General features: G+C 41.2%; 1 protein-coding gene across 5 annotated transcripts in view; it reads left to right on the forward strand.

Annotated features, from left to right (window-relative positions):
• Positions 1 to 7,810: 7,810 nt before the first annotated feature.
• C14H8orf76 (chromosome 14 C8orf76 homolog) overlaps positions 7,811 to 17,308 on the forward strand; it is a 32,302-nt gene continuing 22,804 nt past the window's right edge. Inside the window, exons 1-5 of one of the 5 annotated variants that reach the window (XR_009740801.1) lie at positions 7,811 to 8,638; positions 11,133 to 11,339; positions 11,684 to 11,779; positions 12,490 to 12,633; positions 16,679 to 17,127. Coding sequence is in view for 4 of the 5 variants with exons in the window: in XM_061438684.1 (XP_061294668.1) it covers positions 8,522 to 8,638; positions 11,133 to 11,339; positions 11,684 to 11,779; positions 12,490 to 12,633; positions 16,679 to 17,127 (1,013 nt within the window). In the remaining variant the exon portion in view is untranslated. The remainder of the gene's footprint in view (positions 8,639 to 11,132; positions 11,340 to 11,683; positions 11,780 to 12,489; positions 12,634 to 16,678; positions 17,128 to 17,308) is intronic. The other 4 variants (XM_061438684.1, XM_061438681.1, XM_061438680.1 and 1 more) reach the window with 4 other exon arrangements.

Genomic DNA, 17,308 nt, shown 5'->3' on the forward strand with positions numbered 1-17,308 from the left:
TTGTATTGTAGCATATATTGGAATTTTGTTCCTTTTTAATGGCTGAATATGCACGCAAGTGTGTGTGTGTGTGTGTGTGTGTATTCAACTTGGGTTGTTTCCATTTTTGGCTAGAAAATTGCTGCAGTGAAATCAGCGTACAACTCAGAAGACAAGTCCCTCTTTTTAGTTCTTTTGGGTACTTACCTAGGAGTGGAATTGCTGAATCATATAATAATTCATGTTTAACCTTTTGAGAAGCCATCAGAGTATTTTGTACAGTTGTTTGTGGCCATTTTACATCCCAGCAGCAGTGTACAGGGCTCTGATTTCTCAGTATCCTCACCAACACCTTTTATTTTCAGTGTTTATCGTTAGCACCATCTCAGTAGGTGTGAAGTGATACCTCACTGTGGTTTTGATATGCATCTCTCTAATGACTAATGATACTGAGCATCTTTTATGTGGTCATTGATCATTTGTATATCTTCTTTGGAAAAATGTCTATTTGAGTCCTTGGCTAAGTTTTTAATTGGGCTGCCTGTTGTTGAATTTTAGGAGCTTTTCATATATTCTGGATGTTATACTCTTATCAGATACACAATTCGTAAATACAGCCACTTTTCATTCACAGATTCTGTATGTGCAAATTTGACTACTCATTAAAATGTAATCGTAACCCCCGAATCTATTCATGGCAATTTTGTGCTCATTCATGTGCTTGTACATAGTAGCAAAAAATTTGATTTGTCCCATGTGTATGTTCTGAGCTGAGGTCAAAAAAGGGACTGCTTTGCCTCTTATTTTAGCTGTCAGACTGTAAAGAACCATCCTTTTTGTAATCTGTTTAGTGCCACTTTTAAAATATTTTGTGTTTCTTGTTTGGTAACTTCACCGTTTAAAATGACCCCCAAGTGTATTGCCAAAGTGTTTTCCAGCATTACCGAATGCAAGAAAAGTTGTGACATGCCTTGTGGAGAAAAATGTGTGTTAGATAAGCCTCATCCAGACACAAGGAATATGCTGTTGAACTTTAATAACCTATATATATATATATATATATATATATATATATATATATATATTAAATAAGGTGTCTTTAAGCACAAACAGGTTTCTCAGGTGGCACAAGTGGTAAAGGATCCGCTTGCCAATGCAAGAGACAGAAGAGGAGCGAGGTCAATCCCTGGGTTGGGAAGATCCCCTAGAGTAGGAAATGGCAGCCTACTCCAGTATTCTTGCCTGGAAAATTCCCCGGGCAGAGGAGCCTAGCGGCCTACAGTCCATGGGGCCACAGAGAGATGACACAACTGAGCGCACACGCATACACACACAAGCAAAAACACATAAAACAAGGCATATGTATTGATTGATTGATGAAACTTATGACCAGAAGATCCCAGGATCTTAACCCTAGAAGCAATGTTCAGTATCTGTGGTGACTTTATAAAACACAACTACTGTGAGTAATGAGAATTGACTGTATTCCCTTCTGTGGGTTGTCTTTTCACTTTATTTATGATGCACACAAAAAGATGCACACACAATTTTAATTTTGGTGAAGTCCAATTTATTTTTCTTTTTTTTTTTTTTTGCTCATTCCGAGCAATGTTTTGTAGTTTTTATTTTATAAAAGAGTAAAATACCTATAAATAAATGCAACCAAGTCTTACTTTCACCTCCTTGGTTGCTTTTATTTATAGGTATTTTATTCTTTCAAGATGTTACTGGACTTGCTTTCTTAATTTCTTTTTTAGATTGTTCATTGCTGCTGTATAGAAGCACACAAAATTTTTGTTCGTTGATCTTTTAATCTGCAGCTTTGCTAAATTTGTTTACTAGCCCTAGTAACTTTTCATGTGGATTCTTTAGAATTTTCTATATGTAGCATCATGTTATCCATAAATAGATGTAGCTCTACTCCTTTCCAGTTTGAATGCCTATTACTCTTTTTCTTGTCTAATGGTTCTGGTTAGAACTTCTAGTACTGGGTTGAATAGCAGTGGTGACAGAGGCTTGTCTTGTTGATCATAAGAGAAAGCTTTCAGTCTCACATCAAATATGATGTTTCTGTGGGCTTTTATTAAATGCCCTTTATCGTGTTAAGGAGGTTCTATTCCAAGTTTTCTAAGCAGTTTTATCATGAAAGAGTTTTGGCTTTTGCCAAATGCCTTCTCTGCATCAGTTGAAATGATCTTATTTTTACCCTTCATTCCATTAACGTGATGTATTACATTGTTTAATTTTCTTTTGTTGAGCCACTCTTACATTTCTAGGATAAATCCCACTTGGTTATGGTGTGTCATACTTTTAATATTCTGTTGTCTCCCATTTGCTAGTATTTTGTTGTGGGTTATTACATTTATATTCATAAAATATATTGGTCTTGATGTATCTCTTGTGATTTCTTTATGTCATATGATAAAAGTATGCTTAGTTCTGGAAGATACTGCCAAACTATCCTCCAAAGTGGTTATACCATTTTACATTCCTACCAGCAGTGAATGAGACTTCCAGTTGCTCCATATTCTCACAAGCATTTGCTATTGTCAGTATTCTAGATTTGGGCCATTCTAATAGGTGTGTAGTGGGATCTCACTGTTGTTTTAATTTACATTTCCTTGACTACATACTAGTGTTGAACATCTTTTCATATGCTTTTTTGCCATCTGTATATCTTTTCTGGAGAAGTTTCTGTTAAGGTCTTTTACCTATTTTTAAAATTTATTTATTTTTAATTAGAGGTTAATTGCTTTACAGTATTGCATTGGTTTCTACCAAACATCAAGTTGAATCAGCCAAGATTTACCCATGTCCGTTCCCACTTGAACATCCCTCCCACCTCCCTCCCCAGTCCACCTCTGTAGGTTGTTACCAAGGGCCTTTGACCTATTTTTAAAATCAGGTTGTTTGTTTTCTTACTGAGTTTTAAGGGTTATTTCTATATGTTAGATAACACTCCTTTATCAGATTTGCCTTTTGTAAATATTTTCAGCTGAGCCATGGCTTGTCTTCTCTTATCATCCTTTTGAAACTGTCTCTTGCAGAGCAGAAGTTTTTAAATTTGATGAAGTCTAGTTTACCCATTATTTCTTTCATGGATAGTGCCTTTGGTGTTTTATCTAAAAAGTCATTGTCATAATAAAGATCATCTCAGTTTTCCCGAGGTTATTTTCTAGGAGTTTTATAAAATGCATTTTACATTTTGCATTTATGGTCCACTTTGAGTTACTTTTTGTGAAGGGCATAAGGTCTGTATCTAGTTTCTTTTTTTTTTAACATGTGGATGTCCAGTTAATCCAGCACCATGAAAAGATGATCTTTAGATACAAAGTACCTTAATGGAATTAAGCTCTCTTTCGTTCAGACTTCCTTTGCACTTTATATTTCTCTTAAGGGGTTCATTACTTTCAATCTTATATTCAGTCTTTTGTTCATTAATTGCATTTTTTTACACAGTAGGTACACAGCTGCTTTGACTGAAATAATGTTATTTAGTCACTAAGTCGTGTACAACTCTTTGCGACCCCATGGACTGTAGCCCACCAGGCTCTTCTGTCCATGGGATTTCCCAGGCAAGAATACTGGAGTGGATTGCCGTTTCCTTCAAGGTATCTTCCTGACCCAGGGATTGAACTTGTATCTCCTGCATTGCCAGGCTTATATGAATGTTACTCCTTCTCTCTGATTTCTCCTTCTGATGTCACCACCACAGTTGTTGCCTCCCCTCAAAGGCCTCCTTCATTCCTTTCCTGCTCCAGTCAGTACTAACTGCTTCCCCTGTGTCCACCCAACAGGTCTTGGTTGACTCTGTATGTACATCTGTTTCATTAGCTTACAGCACTTTGAAGGCAGAAAACATTAAAAAAACTTTTTTTAAAGCTAACATTTGCTGAACACTATGTCAAGCACTAGAGTGAGAGAGTTACATGATGTATCTGAATCCCCATGGATGATGCATGAAGTTGTTCAGCAGCTAAGTCCTGTCTGACTCTTTGTAACCCCATGGACTGCCGCACACCAGGCTTCCCTGTCCTTTACTATCTCCTGGAGTTTGCTCAAACTCATGTTCATCGAGTCGGTGATGCCATCCCACCATCTCATCTTCTGATGCATGAAGGTGACACTATTATTACCCCCACAGTGCAGATGAGGAAAGTGAGCCTCACACAGGTTCAAATTCACACACCTAGTAAGTGTTAGAGATGCCAAACTGTCTCCAGAGCTCTCACCCTTAACCACTGCCTCTAGTGCCTAACCAGTGTCCTCACAAAATTGTTGTTCAGTAAATGTTCATCAAATTGAACTGAAAGTTGTGAGTCCGGGAGCCAGGAGAGAAAAAAGCAATGCCGGCTAGTTGTGCACATAGCTAGTGTTGGCAGGCAGTGTTTGTCTTTGGGACAACAGCCTGTGACACTGGAATGAAATGATCTCAGCAAGAGACAGTACACTTCACAAGCCCTGAGAAAATTTCAGTTGGCTCAAGAGTTGCTGACCTGAATAAAAGGGCATGAAATTGAGTTTTGTAGAGGAAAAGAGGAAAGAGGCCAAAATTCAGCTACAGAGTCAGACCATATGACAACCATGGGGGTGATGGGAAAATAATGTGACATCATGGGCACCAGACACAGCAAACAGAAGAAATACAGCCAAGAAGCTAGTAAGATACAGTACTTGAAATCTGGGGTCATTAGATCACTTGTTCATTCAGTAAATGTGTAAGGAGCACACGATTTGCTACCTGCTTCACTCTCCTGTCTCAGGCCACACACCAAGCTCTCTTGCGAGCCCACTTGGCCTCAGGACTGTGGCTCACTTTCCGCTCCTCATTCTTGCCTTGCAGTTTTTCAGATGCTCTTGCTCCAGATGTCCTCTTGGCCAACTCCTTCTCTTCATTCCTGGCTCAGCTCTTCAGAGGCACCTTCTTTGACTACCTGGCTACCTGAAGGAGTCCCTTATACATCATCCCCCAAATTTTCTTTGTAGCACTTACCATGGTCTAAAGCTACCTGTTTCATTTACTTACTTGTTCATTATCTATCTACTCACTAGAACTGAAGTTCCATGACAGCAAGAATTTCACCTGTCTTATCACTGTATCCTCCATTCAAAACAGTCCTTGCTTATAGTAGGTACTCAATAAATTTTAGTTGAATCAGTGACTGTACCTCCTATAAAAATTTTCAGAGACTTTCCTGACTGTCTAGTGGGTAAGACTCTGTGCTTCCACTATAGGGGGCATGGGTTCTATCCCTGGTTGGGGAACTAAGATCCTGAATGCCACTCGGCATGGCCGAAGAAAGAAAAAAGAAGACTAACTTTGGCAAAGGCTGTTACGAATATTATTTCCTGGGTGCTAGATAAGTGCAAACTAAAGTCACATTGTCCCCTTTCCTGCCATCAGAGTGTCTGTCATAGGCACTCCCTAACACCTGGCACTTCCTAGGTGTATGAGGTGTGTCTAACAGTTACAGAGCACTCTTTTACTGGTTTGCTTTCCTCTCTCTTTTTTAAAAAGATGTATTTTGAGATTTGTTTTTGACTGCACTGGGTCTTCGCTGCTACACTGGGCCTTTCCCTAGTTGTGGTGAGCCGAGGCTACTTTTTGTTGCAGGGCACGGGCTTCTCAATGTGGTGGCTTCTCTTCTTGTGGAGCACAAGCTCTAGAGCATGGGCTTCAGTAGTTGTGACGCACAGGCTTAGTTGCTCTGTGGCATGTGGGATCTTCCCAGACCAGGAATCGAACCTGTGTCCCCTGTATTGGCAGGCAAATTCTTAACCATTCGACCACCAGGAAAGCCTTACTCTGCTCTTTTAAAATATTATTCCAGGGTCTATCAATTGAGGTGGTGGTTTACAACTTGGGGTACCAGACCCTGGGTCCTCAATGATGATAGCAATCTTTGAGCTGTTTTCAATATTGTCAATGACTTAACATCAATCACGTTTAGTCTTTCCTCAAGCTTCCCAGGGTCCTTGGCAGTTACTTCTTTGCTTTCATAGAATCCTAACACGCAGTGAGGCAATGCTAATAGGCTCAGGCAGGGCAGAGCTTGAATTAGCTGTTACAGAGGACTTGGATTCAAATTTTTTTAAAGGAAAATGAAGCAATCGTTGGTTAGCATATGCAGTTTTACTGCATATGCAAATCCTGCACTACTTTGGAGGAAAATAACTAAGACGGTTCTTAGTGGTAAAAAGGCTGGAAACCCCTTAGCTCAGGGAGCCTGAGTTCAAAAGGCAAAGAACTCTCTTTTACCCATAAACTCCCCTTCCATGACTTCCTGATCATTTCAGCAAAATATCTACCTCAGTTAGTTGTAGGGCCAGGAAGAGGCTAGACTGGAGGCATCTCAGAACAGGGGAGAGTAGGAGTTCCAAAAACCAAGCACCTCTAAAAAAGGGAAAGGTGAAAAAAAAAAAAAAACTCCCTGCCTCCTTTGCTCTTTGCACCTGGGACAGGAATTTTAAATAAACATACATTACTCAGTTGCTATCAGACAGGCACCTTACATGCACTATTTTAATCAACGCCCACTTCACAGATCAGGTTACACAGCCAGCAAATAACTGAACCAGGATCATGAATCCAGACAAATCTGGTGCTTGAGGGCCTTTGACAATATGCTGTACTGTCTTTGTTAGGACAGAGCATTTTAGAATTAGGGCAACTAGCTCTTCCTTCTTTAGACTCCATTGCTTCTGGGTGATAATATTATGGATACCTTTTTCCCTTCCTTTTCTATAATTTCTAAAATTTTCCTAACTAGGACTTTTCCATAAGGGTCCTTACATGAATGAATTCATCAGTGGTTAATGTCTGTAGGCTATTCTGGTGGAGATACAGGAGCTGGTTCTAGATTTGGGGAATCATCAACAGAGAGATGGATTTTGAAAAACTGGGGAGTGGATTCGGTTCTCCTAGAGTTAATGTGTGGAGAAGAAATTTGGGTTGAGAAAAGAACCCTGGAAGAGAAAACCTCCATGTCTATGACCTGCTATATAATATGGTGCCATAATACCATGCTGTGAAATACTGGCCCCATATTTTGTCAACAATTTGTACGTTTTTGTCTCAAGGAACATCTTGAAAGAGTAAGAATTCTAGTAAATGTTGTGTTTAGAGTTCTGGGATCTAGTGTTTTTCTGGGAAGAATTAATGCTCCCTGATTGAGTCCCCAGAATAAATCTCCATGTCCCCTGTTTTACAAGCCCTTCAATTACTGTATTACTGTTCAGTCGCTCAGTCATATCTGACTCTTTGCGATCCTCATGGACTGCAACACACAGGCGTCTCTGTCCGTCACCATCTCCTGAAGCTTGCTCAAACTCAGGTCCATTTGAGTAGATGACACCATCTAACCATCTCATCCTCTGTCGTCCCCTTCTCCTCCTGCATTCAATTTTACCCAGCATCAGGGTCTTTTCTAATGAGTCAGCTCTTCACATCAGGTGACCAAAGTATTGGAGTTTCAGCTTCAGCATCAGTCCTTCCAGTGAATATTTAGGATTGATTTTTAGGATTGACTGGTTTGATCTCCTTGCAGTCCAAGGGACTCTCAAGAGTCTTCTCCAATTCAAAAGCATCAGTTCTTTGATGCTCAGCCTTCTTTATGGTCCAACTCTCACATTCATACACGACTACTGGAAACATCATAGCTTTGACTATACAGACCTTTCTTGGCAATGTCTCTGCTTTTTAATACACTGTCTAGGTTTGTCATAGCTTTTCTGAATTACTATACCCCAATCTTTATAATTGGTGTGGCTCTTCCATGAAGACACACAGACATTATTGACTCAATTCTTTATCTCCCAGCTTTTAGCCACATAATTGGAGAAGGCAATGGCACCCCACTCCAGTACTCTTGCCTGGAAAATCCCATGGATGGAGGAGCCTGGTAGGCTGCAGTCCATGGGGTCGGTGAGAGTCGGACACGACTGAGCGACTTCACTTTCACTTTCATGCATTGGAGAAGGAAATGGCAACCCACTCCAGTGTTCTTGCCTGGAGAATCCCAGGGATGGGGGAGCCTGATGGGAGGCCGTCTATGGGGTCGCACAGAGTTGGACACTACTGAAACGACTTAGCAGCAGCAGCAGCCACATAATAGTTGATCCTGAGCAAATTACTTAACCTTTCTAAGGCCCCAATTTTTCATTTGAAAAATGAGATTCATTGTGTCTTTGAAAAGTTGTTAGAAAAGTTACAGTAAAATGAAAAAAAAAAAGTCTTAGAACAGTGCCAGGAATACTGTCAACAGTGAAAAACTGGTTTTGAACAGCTACCCTGAGGCCAGTGCTTTTTGATGAGTGCACGTAAGGATCGCTCTGTCCATCTCCAGAAACGAAGAAGTCAAGTTCTGTCCTCGCCTTGTGAATTAATTAAAATCTCAGCTCAACAACTTGAAACTTACCATGGGGCAAGTCCCGGTCTGGCCTCTGCCCTAAGACTACAAGTCCCAGCATGCCGCGCGCCGGATCTTGCCGGCCCCTTCCGCTCTAGGTACCGCCTCCTCGATGCGCCGGTGTGGGGCGCGCAATGGAAACGGGATGCTGGCTGCTCGGCGGCGAGTTTGAGGACTCGGTGTTCGAGGAGAGGCGGGAGCGGCGGCCTGGACCACCCGAGTCGTACCGCGCCAAACGCTGCGAGCCTCAGGTGAGAGAGCGGGGCCTGTCGGCCTCACCGCAGCCTCCGGGCCTGGTAGTCCCGGCCCGACAGCGCTTCAGACGTCCTACGCCCGCGTAGCCTGTCCCCCGAACCCAGACCCTCTGGCCGCCCTAAGCTCACTTGGGCCTCCCTGCCATCCCTCCACCTACGAGCCGCACCTGCTGAGTCCGACATCCTCTGCCCCGGAGGGAATCCCCGCGCAGTCGGCCATCACGTCACACCTGGCGTTCGGCCGGTCTCACCGTGCCTCGCTGGCCTCACGCCCCTACTCAGTAATCTGTATTAGCTACCATGGACCTTCGCTGCTTCTGCAGCCGTATAGTCAGGGCCCGCAGAAATTCAGCCACCGCCCACTTTTCAGACCTCAGTGTTGTCTGCTCTCCGAACCGGGCCTGTTCTTGTTCACTGAGTTTCCCTTGCCCACGTTAACCCCGCTCAGGTGGTCAAAATCGTTCAATTATCTCCATTTCTCAAGGTCCACCTTAAATGCCGCCTCCTCCATAAAGTCTTTTCTCACTCCCGCTTCGAACCACATTATTTTTGTCTATTAACGAAGTTGTCAGTATCTCGTAAAGCTCTTAGACCCAGAATGCTGAATGATCACAGGATGGTGCGTGCCTCACCTTATGTCCTCCACACTGCCTACCAGTTTTTGTTCATAGTAGGAACTCTGAATACTTTGCGTAAGTAGAGTATTACCTTGGATTTTTTCTAGTCTGTAAATCTCATCTCACCAAAAATAGTTCCTTTTTATCAAATAGTATTCCAGGCACTGGGCATATATTGTCTCATTTTTCCTTAAAACCCCTGTACGTACAGATGTCAGGCACTCTGAAATACCTGGATTGGATTGTATTTTTGTTTTATTTCATTTACATTTTCTCCTTGCCACGTGCAGTCTTTCAGAGTGACCTACTTGATCTGTAGACTAAAACTGGGAAATGGACTTTTGAAGTCCTGTGGTACCACATTAAAAAGCCACAGTTGTGAGATAGGACACTTGGATTCCAGCATTGACTTTAAGAGTCAGTAAATTGACTTTCAGAGTGTCAGTTCCTTACTCATCATTTGAGAAAAAAATAAAATAATGTTTGTTGGCTCACAGGGTTATTGTGAGAGTGGAATGAGATAATACTTTGCCAGGTGTGATGTGCTTTTACTTATAAAGTAAAATCCCGCAAATCACTTGTCCTTAGAATTTATTTATTTGGCAAATGGTAACTCTCATAAATTCAGAGAGTTACCATTCAGGCCTCATTCAAGAAATGAATTCAGGCTTCATTCAAGTCCTCTTGGTTTTCCCAAGTGTAAAACTAGGAGTGTGAGATAGATTTGTTTTCCCTTACTGCTTGGTGTGGAACCACGTATTTGTCTTATCAGCACTTCACGTCTTAGTTTTCACCCTTGTTCACAGCTTTTCCCTCCTTTTCTTATCAGAATGGAGTATTTGAAGCCTTTCTCTTCTGAGTTCTTGCATTTGAAAGCCAATTTTGCCTGATCATTTCCCCGTAGAATTTCGACTATTGGATGGAGGTTTGCAGTAATGCAGCTGTTGTTCAAGAAGTTGGGAACTGGGGAGTAGTAAAGTGCAAAACAAAATTATGAGTTCAGTATATAGACTGTTATTAGGTTACACACTGCTTCAGGGAGGACAGAAAAGCAGTGGTTGCTAGCTTTCTCCACTGTGGGGGATCAGGCTAAGGAGGGAACTATATTACTAAGATAACAGGATGGCCGTGATACCCAGGCATCTCTCTTAGAAATAGAACCGAGAAAGTTTGACACCATGGTGGAACTATCACAAATGCAGTTACTTTTGAATTAATAACAACATTTAACTGGGGACAGACTTCATTTGACTACATTGTGTTTTACTGTGAGTAAAAGAGAGGATGAGATACTTCTTTGGAGCTGGAAAACTGGCACACGGTATGCTTTTCATCATCCCTGTTTTCTCATCTTAACATTCGTAATGCAATAATAAAAAAAAAAATCTGTTTCACTTTTCTTTTTATCCGTAGGGTTTAAAGCAGTAGAAAAGTGAATAAAATATTCCAGATGGACTTTTCCTGAAACTTTTCTCCTACAATACATTGGCATTTGATTGCATGGAAGCCTCCTTTCAGCCTTAATTTCTTTTCTTGTCTTTGCTTAGATTCTACTTTTTGCTTTTACACTTTCCTAATAGCACTGTAATAGCAGTTCTTTCCTATGTTATCTCTGTAAAGAGTTGTTCCATCCACCCTAAGAAATTCTCTGCGGGAAAACATATCTCAGTCTAAAGAACCACTGTAAACTGTGCTAGTTAAATGTAAGTTCGCAGGCCCTAAACCCCAAATTGGAAATGCTATGGAAACTAAATACTTTAACACTTGTTTAGTTGAGGTATCATATTATTGGTATATTTATTACTGGTGATAATTTTCATAAAAACTGAGTCACCATTAAAATTGTCATTCTTGGGACTTCTCTGGTGATCCAGTGGTTAAGAATCTGCCTTGCAATGCAAAGGACGCGAGTTCGAGCCCTGGTCTGGAAACTAAGATCCCACATGCTGCAGGGCAACCAAGCCTGCCGGCTGCAACTGCTGAGCCTGCCTGCTGCGATGAAGACCCAGCACAGCAAAAACAAAACAAAACAGTTGTCATTCTTCTTTGTCAGATGTTTTCCTGAGTCTTATCCTGGAGAAGTATGTCTTTTCTGAGGTTTAATCAGTTATATGTGGGAAATTGCTCTTGAGTCTGGGATGGAAAGGACTTCCCAGGTGGTGTTAATGGTAAAGAACCCAACTCCCAATACAGGAGACACGAGATGTGGGTTCAATCCTTAGGTTGGGACGATCCCCTGGAGGAGGGCATGGCAACCCACTCCCATATTCTTGCCTGGAGAATCCCATGGACAGAGGAGCCTGGAGGACTGTAGTCCATGGGGTTGCACAAAGTTGGACACGACTGAAGTGACTTAGCACTCCTGCACATGGGGTGGAAAAGCATAACCTCCTTCTCTATAATATGCTGTTTTCACAATTTCTAGTGGTTTTATGAAGAAACAGGGAGCAGCGATGATGTTGAAGCTCTGACTGTCCAGAAATTCAAAGGGGACCTGGCCTACAGACGGCAAGAGTATCAGGTAGAATTTAACATATAGAAGATTGTGCTGCTTGAAATGTTCTCTTGTTCTGTCCACTGCAGCATATTTAAATAACAGTGTACTATAATAAGTGTTGCTCTTGAAGATGAATTTGATCCTTTGTGAGATGTGTTTGTACTCTTAGAATCCTAAGCTTCTGGCCTTCTCCACACGGCTCTGTATGCTTTGTTTCCTGTCACTCCAGTATAGCGAGCTTGTTTGGATCCTTGTAGATTACTTATCTCCTCAGTATGCAGAAGCCTCTAGCTTGGATACCTCGTGGGGCCACAGGAGTAAGGCACCCCAAAATGTGTTTTAAAAAAGAAGTGGGGGAAAGAACTAACAACTAGCTATCAGCTTGCTTTTTATATTGACTTCATGTCATCTTCACAAGGATCCTGTTGTTGTTTTGCTCATGTGAAAAGATTCTACAGCAAGTTAGTGGCAGAACCGGGAGTCACATCCTGGTCTTTTGGGCTCCAGAATGTTTTAATTATATTCTCCAGACATTTCTTCTCTACCTCTTAGAAAACTAGTACCGACTGAAATGCTCAAGTCTTCCTTTAGTTCATTGCAGGGTCAGTTATAACATTATCTACTGCCTAGGAAACATATCACCCCCATGACTGAATTCTTTTTTCATATTGTGTTTTCTGCCTTTCTCTTCATCCCCTCCCTTCATTTGCCTTTATTTAACAATTATTTGCCAGAAAGCACTGCAGGAGTATTCCAGTATCTCAGAAAAACTGCCAACTACAAATTTTGCCATGAAAAGGGATGTCCAGGAAGGCCAGGCTCGATGCCTTGTTCACCTGGGAAGGCACAAGGAAGCCCTGGAGATTGCCACAAACTTGGTGAGTGGTTTCTGTGCCCGTTTCCATTTGCTTTCCTAGGATGACTGAATAGTTTATTAAAAAAAAAAAAAAAAGACAAAACAAAAAACAACTTCTTGCTGGCAGCAAAATCTGTGGGTTTGGATAAGCAGAAGGAAATTGTCAGTGGTAGAAGAACTTTATTATGATGAACAGTTTGGAGCTCTAGACATAATCATTTCCTTGTAATATTTTTTCCTATGTTATGCTCAAAATTTTTCATTGCCTGAAAACCTCACTTGCAAAGGTTTTACTCTTATTAGGAGTAAATAAATACTCAGTAAATTACCAGTGATCTTTTTTCTTCTTTAGGTGTTTCGTTGTTGTTTAGATTTTTATTTTCCGAAGTTTCTACAATGAATATATATTACTTTTATAAACAGGAAAAAAGACTGCCAAAAATTGAATAAATATCATACTAAGCCAGGCTTAATCCTTTTTATTCTTGATGGAGTCTGCAGAATTTTTTTAAGCAATAAAAAAGAGCACTGCTAGATTCTGCTTGTTTTTGTTTTCAGATTAAAGCACCTGTAGGTTTTTTGTGTGGAGAAGGCAATGGCACCCCACTCCAGTACTCTTGCCTGGAAAATCCCAGGGTTTTTTGTGTAAATTTTATATGGGAGTGAGTTTGAGTCCACCAATCCTAGTTTATAGATGACCAGTTTTCTTCCTTAGAGGGATGTAATGAAGCACCAAGGCACTGATCTTGAATCCTTCAAATCTTCTTGGCCAGAGGTCAGCCTAAAGTATGCATGCAATTGAATTGTCCTCCTCTATCTCATTAACTAAGAGAAATCCTTAAATTTACTTGCCTGGGCTTCATTGCATAGGACCTCAGCCTCTTGCCGTGAGAGGAAACCTTGGTGGTAATGTTCTTCAGAACATGGAAAACAGCTGTGTTTTGTTCTTTCCTTTTCTCCCCTCTACTAATTATGGGTTAATTCTTAAAACCGGAAGATAAGATTACCCTGTTAAGGAAGCACATGGCATGAACACAGTGAACTTGGTGGGTTTTAATAGTGTTCAGCCTCCCTGGTATGCAAATTAGCAGCAACTTGGGTTCTTTTGGTTGATTTTTCTAGATATCCGTCACCTGTCCTTCATTACGGCTCGGCTCTACCATTACCTATCTCTCCCTCGCATCTCCTGATGTCACTGTTGTGCTTTGTCTTCCCCTGAGTACCCCTGAAGGCAGCTAGAGTAATGTCAAGGCTGGACTGTCTCTGGTTCCTTCTAGTTTAGTGACTGTTTCTGTGGCTCAGAAAAATGTGTTGCCAATCAGCAGATGCCATCCGGAGTGTGAGATCCAGGCAGAAGGAGGGACCAGTCAGAAGCCCTTCAGCTCCTCTGTCAGGCCTTGGAGGACTGCTCCTTGGGCTCCTGGGCGCCCTGACAGGCAGGAGGATTAGGGAGGAAATGGCACCAGAGGGTCGTGGGTCTCACCCCTTGCTTTGGGGTGAGATCTCTTCACATGATCTCAGTGAACCCTGCCTATTTGCCTGGTTTTCTCATTTCCTGATACCCTGTGTTTTGTTTTCATTTTAAAAGTTTCTCCCTTCTTATAGACCTTCTTTTTTTTATTTGCTCTGTCTTGTTTCTGGGGTTTGTTCCAGCGGTTACTGTCCCCTCATACTCTGTAGGGAATAGGTCAGCATTGAACAAAACAGACAGCAAGTCCTAGAGCTCCCAGCATGACATGAACATTTTATGCTCACAACTTCTCCTGAAGTTTATTCGTCTCTCTTCTTAATGATTTTTGAATAAAATTTGTAACAGAACTTATTTCTTAATTTAAATATCTTATAGTCGCTGGTAGGCTCATGTGATAAACTGTGGTAAGGAAACTGCTTTTTGACAGTTAATGACTTTTTTCCCCCCATTTGTCACTTCACAAACATTTCAGTCCTACCATGTGCCCGGTTCTGGGTTCGATGCCAAGGAGAGAGAACCCTGTCCATACCCTGTGTTTACATCACTCACCTAGTAACTAATGGGAGACTCCTAAGCCCACTAACACACATCAACTCTTCTGAAGTTCCTTTATTCTGTGACTTCTAGCAGGATCTGCTGTAGCTCTGCTGCTTGCTAGCTGTGTGACGGCAGGCAGCTTACCTAACTTCTCTGTTGTGACTTGGTTGCCTCGTCTCTAAAATGGGAATAGCGATAGTCTATTTTAAAGGATTGTCATGGGGATTACATGAGTAAAGCAGGTGGAGTAGTGTCTGGCATACGGTGAGCATTCTGTAAATGTTAGCAATCATCACTGTCATTGCATTACAGGACTTGGAATATTCTGGGAAAAAGCACACAACTCATTTAAATGGAATTTAATTTCCAAAGACTTCTTTATTAGTTGTGCTCAGTCATGCCTACTCTTTGTGACCCTGTGGATTGTAGCCCACCAGGCTCCTCTGTTCATGGGATTTTCCAGGCAAAAAGACTGGAGTGGGTTGCCATTTCCTTCTCTTCACTAGTTAGGCCATCCAAAATCGGTGCATCAGAATCATGGTTTGTATGCTGCAGACCCCAACACACACTTGCTTTCTCAATGTGAACATGTTTTTATTTGTATTTATTTATTTAAAAGTCTTTATTGAATTTGTTACAGTATTACTTCTGTTTTCTGTTTTGGTTTTTTTGGCCACAAGGGATGTATGATCTTAGCTCCCTGACCAGGGATTGAACCTCTACCTCCTGCATTGGAAGGTGAAGTCTTATCCACTAGAGCACCAGAGAAGTCCCTGGAAATGTTTTTAAACAGTATAGAGCACTATGGACTGATTGTAGAGGAAAGATTGCATTTCCTGTAGACAGTCTATACATGTTGCTTTTCTTACTATAAGAAACATGAAGATGTATTTCTCAACAGTTATTAGACATCTGCTATGGCTGAGGTGCTGTGCTCTGTACTGGGAATTCAGCATTGAACAAAAACTCTTTTGGAACTTAATAGTCTGTGGGGAAAGAATACTGAGATAGTAATAGGAAGATACAGTATGACCTAATAGGTTACATGGGGCTTGATTTCCTTTCTTTTCAATCAACATATGGATATTTAGAGTCCTCCCCAAGGTTTCACTCACCTACGTGCCAGTATCTTCTGGCTGCATGCTGGGTAGTTTTATTCTTATTTCTCACTCAGTTCTGTGCAGGAGCTTGATCCAGATACTAGTAGGCCAGATTTTCCTTAGACTTAAAATCAACTGAATCTCTGCAGACTTTGACGTAGAAAAAGAAGCCCTCACCCACAGGGCTTTTGCCATATGGCAAGTTAGGCAAGAGGCGGTGCCTCTGGTTAAGTAGACTTGAAAAGGATTTTCTGATCAGAAGGAAACCAAGCAACCCCCTCTAGCCAAGAATAACTGGTCTTGGTAATGGTTACCAGAGAAGGCATTTGGATTCAATTACGATGCATCAAGAAACACTGAGAGCTTCAGGGCCATCCTGTTTAAGATGTCTAAGCCAAGTAGAATTTGGAAATAGAGTCCATTTGAATCCTCAAGGAAATTGCCATTTAGATTTTTAGAAAGCCTGGAATATTAAAATGGAACCATTAGCCCAGAGTATAAAAAAGTTGGCTTGGTTCTTTCAGATGTCTGGCTGAAGACAGTTAAGATTTTTTTTTTTTTGACATTTAAGATTATAATGCACAATTGAAAAAAAACTGACACAGAGGTTTTTGGTACTGAGCTTTGCCAAGCCACTATCATCTGGATTATGTTACTGCTGTGACATTAGGGTGTTTGGGAATGATTGGTAATATTTTGTTGGGTAGTGTATATTGAGGAGCCTGACGGGATCGGGGGTCACAGAGGGTCGGAGGCGACTGAACACACACACATATTTCTCTAGGTTTATGGTTTCAAAATGAGATCTATTGAGAAACATTTAGTTTGCTCTACTTGTGTGGCTAATGAAAGATACTTGTGATTTAGGACATGCACAACTTAGATTTTTAGGCACCTTCATTTTTATATGGGAAACATCCTGTAGTTTAAACATTTTAACCTTTGTTTTTTCTCTTTAGGAAAATAAAGCAACTAACACAGACCATTTAACCACTGTACTCTACCTCCAGTTTACTATTTGTTCCAGTTTGCAGAACTTGGAGAAAACCATTTTCTGCCTACAGAAACTGATTTCTTTGCATCCCTTTAATCCTTGGAACTGGGGCAGATTGGGAGAGGCTTACCTGAACCTGGGGCCGGTGCTGTCAGCATCGCTTGCGTCATCTCAGAAAGAGAACAGTTTCACCTCAAGTGACACGGCTATCAAATCCTCCTTTCCCCACTCAGGAAAAGACTGTCTTTTGTGTTTCCCTGAAACTTTGCCTGAGGGCTCTGTGGAAGTAAGCAGTGGTAACAAGCAAAGGAATGAGAAAGCTCTTAAAAATATTCAAAACCATATGACAGAAGAGAGAGCAGCAGTGTTGCTAGAAACTCAGATGAAAGCCTGTGCCTCTTTTATACGAACCAGGTAAGCTCAGAGTGGATGGAACACACATGGTGCTAAGGTCGAAATAAAGGTTTTATTTTTTCTGATTTTAAGCTTGTGAAAATTCTAGGCTAGACACCTGATATATGTTTTTGAGATTCTTCCCATGGTCTTGACGGGATCCTTTGAATGTGCCCTTTTAGTATGTAAAATTTAAAAACAA

The sequence above is a fragment of the Bos javanicus genome, chromosome 14 (genome assembly GCF_032452875.1).
Source record: "Bos javanicus breed banteng chromosome 14, ARS-OSU_banteng_1.0, whole genome shotgun sequence".
Lineage (NCBI taxonomy): Eukaryota > Metazoa > Chordata > Mammalia > Artiodactyla > Bovidae > Bos > Bos javanicus.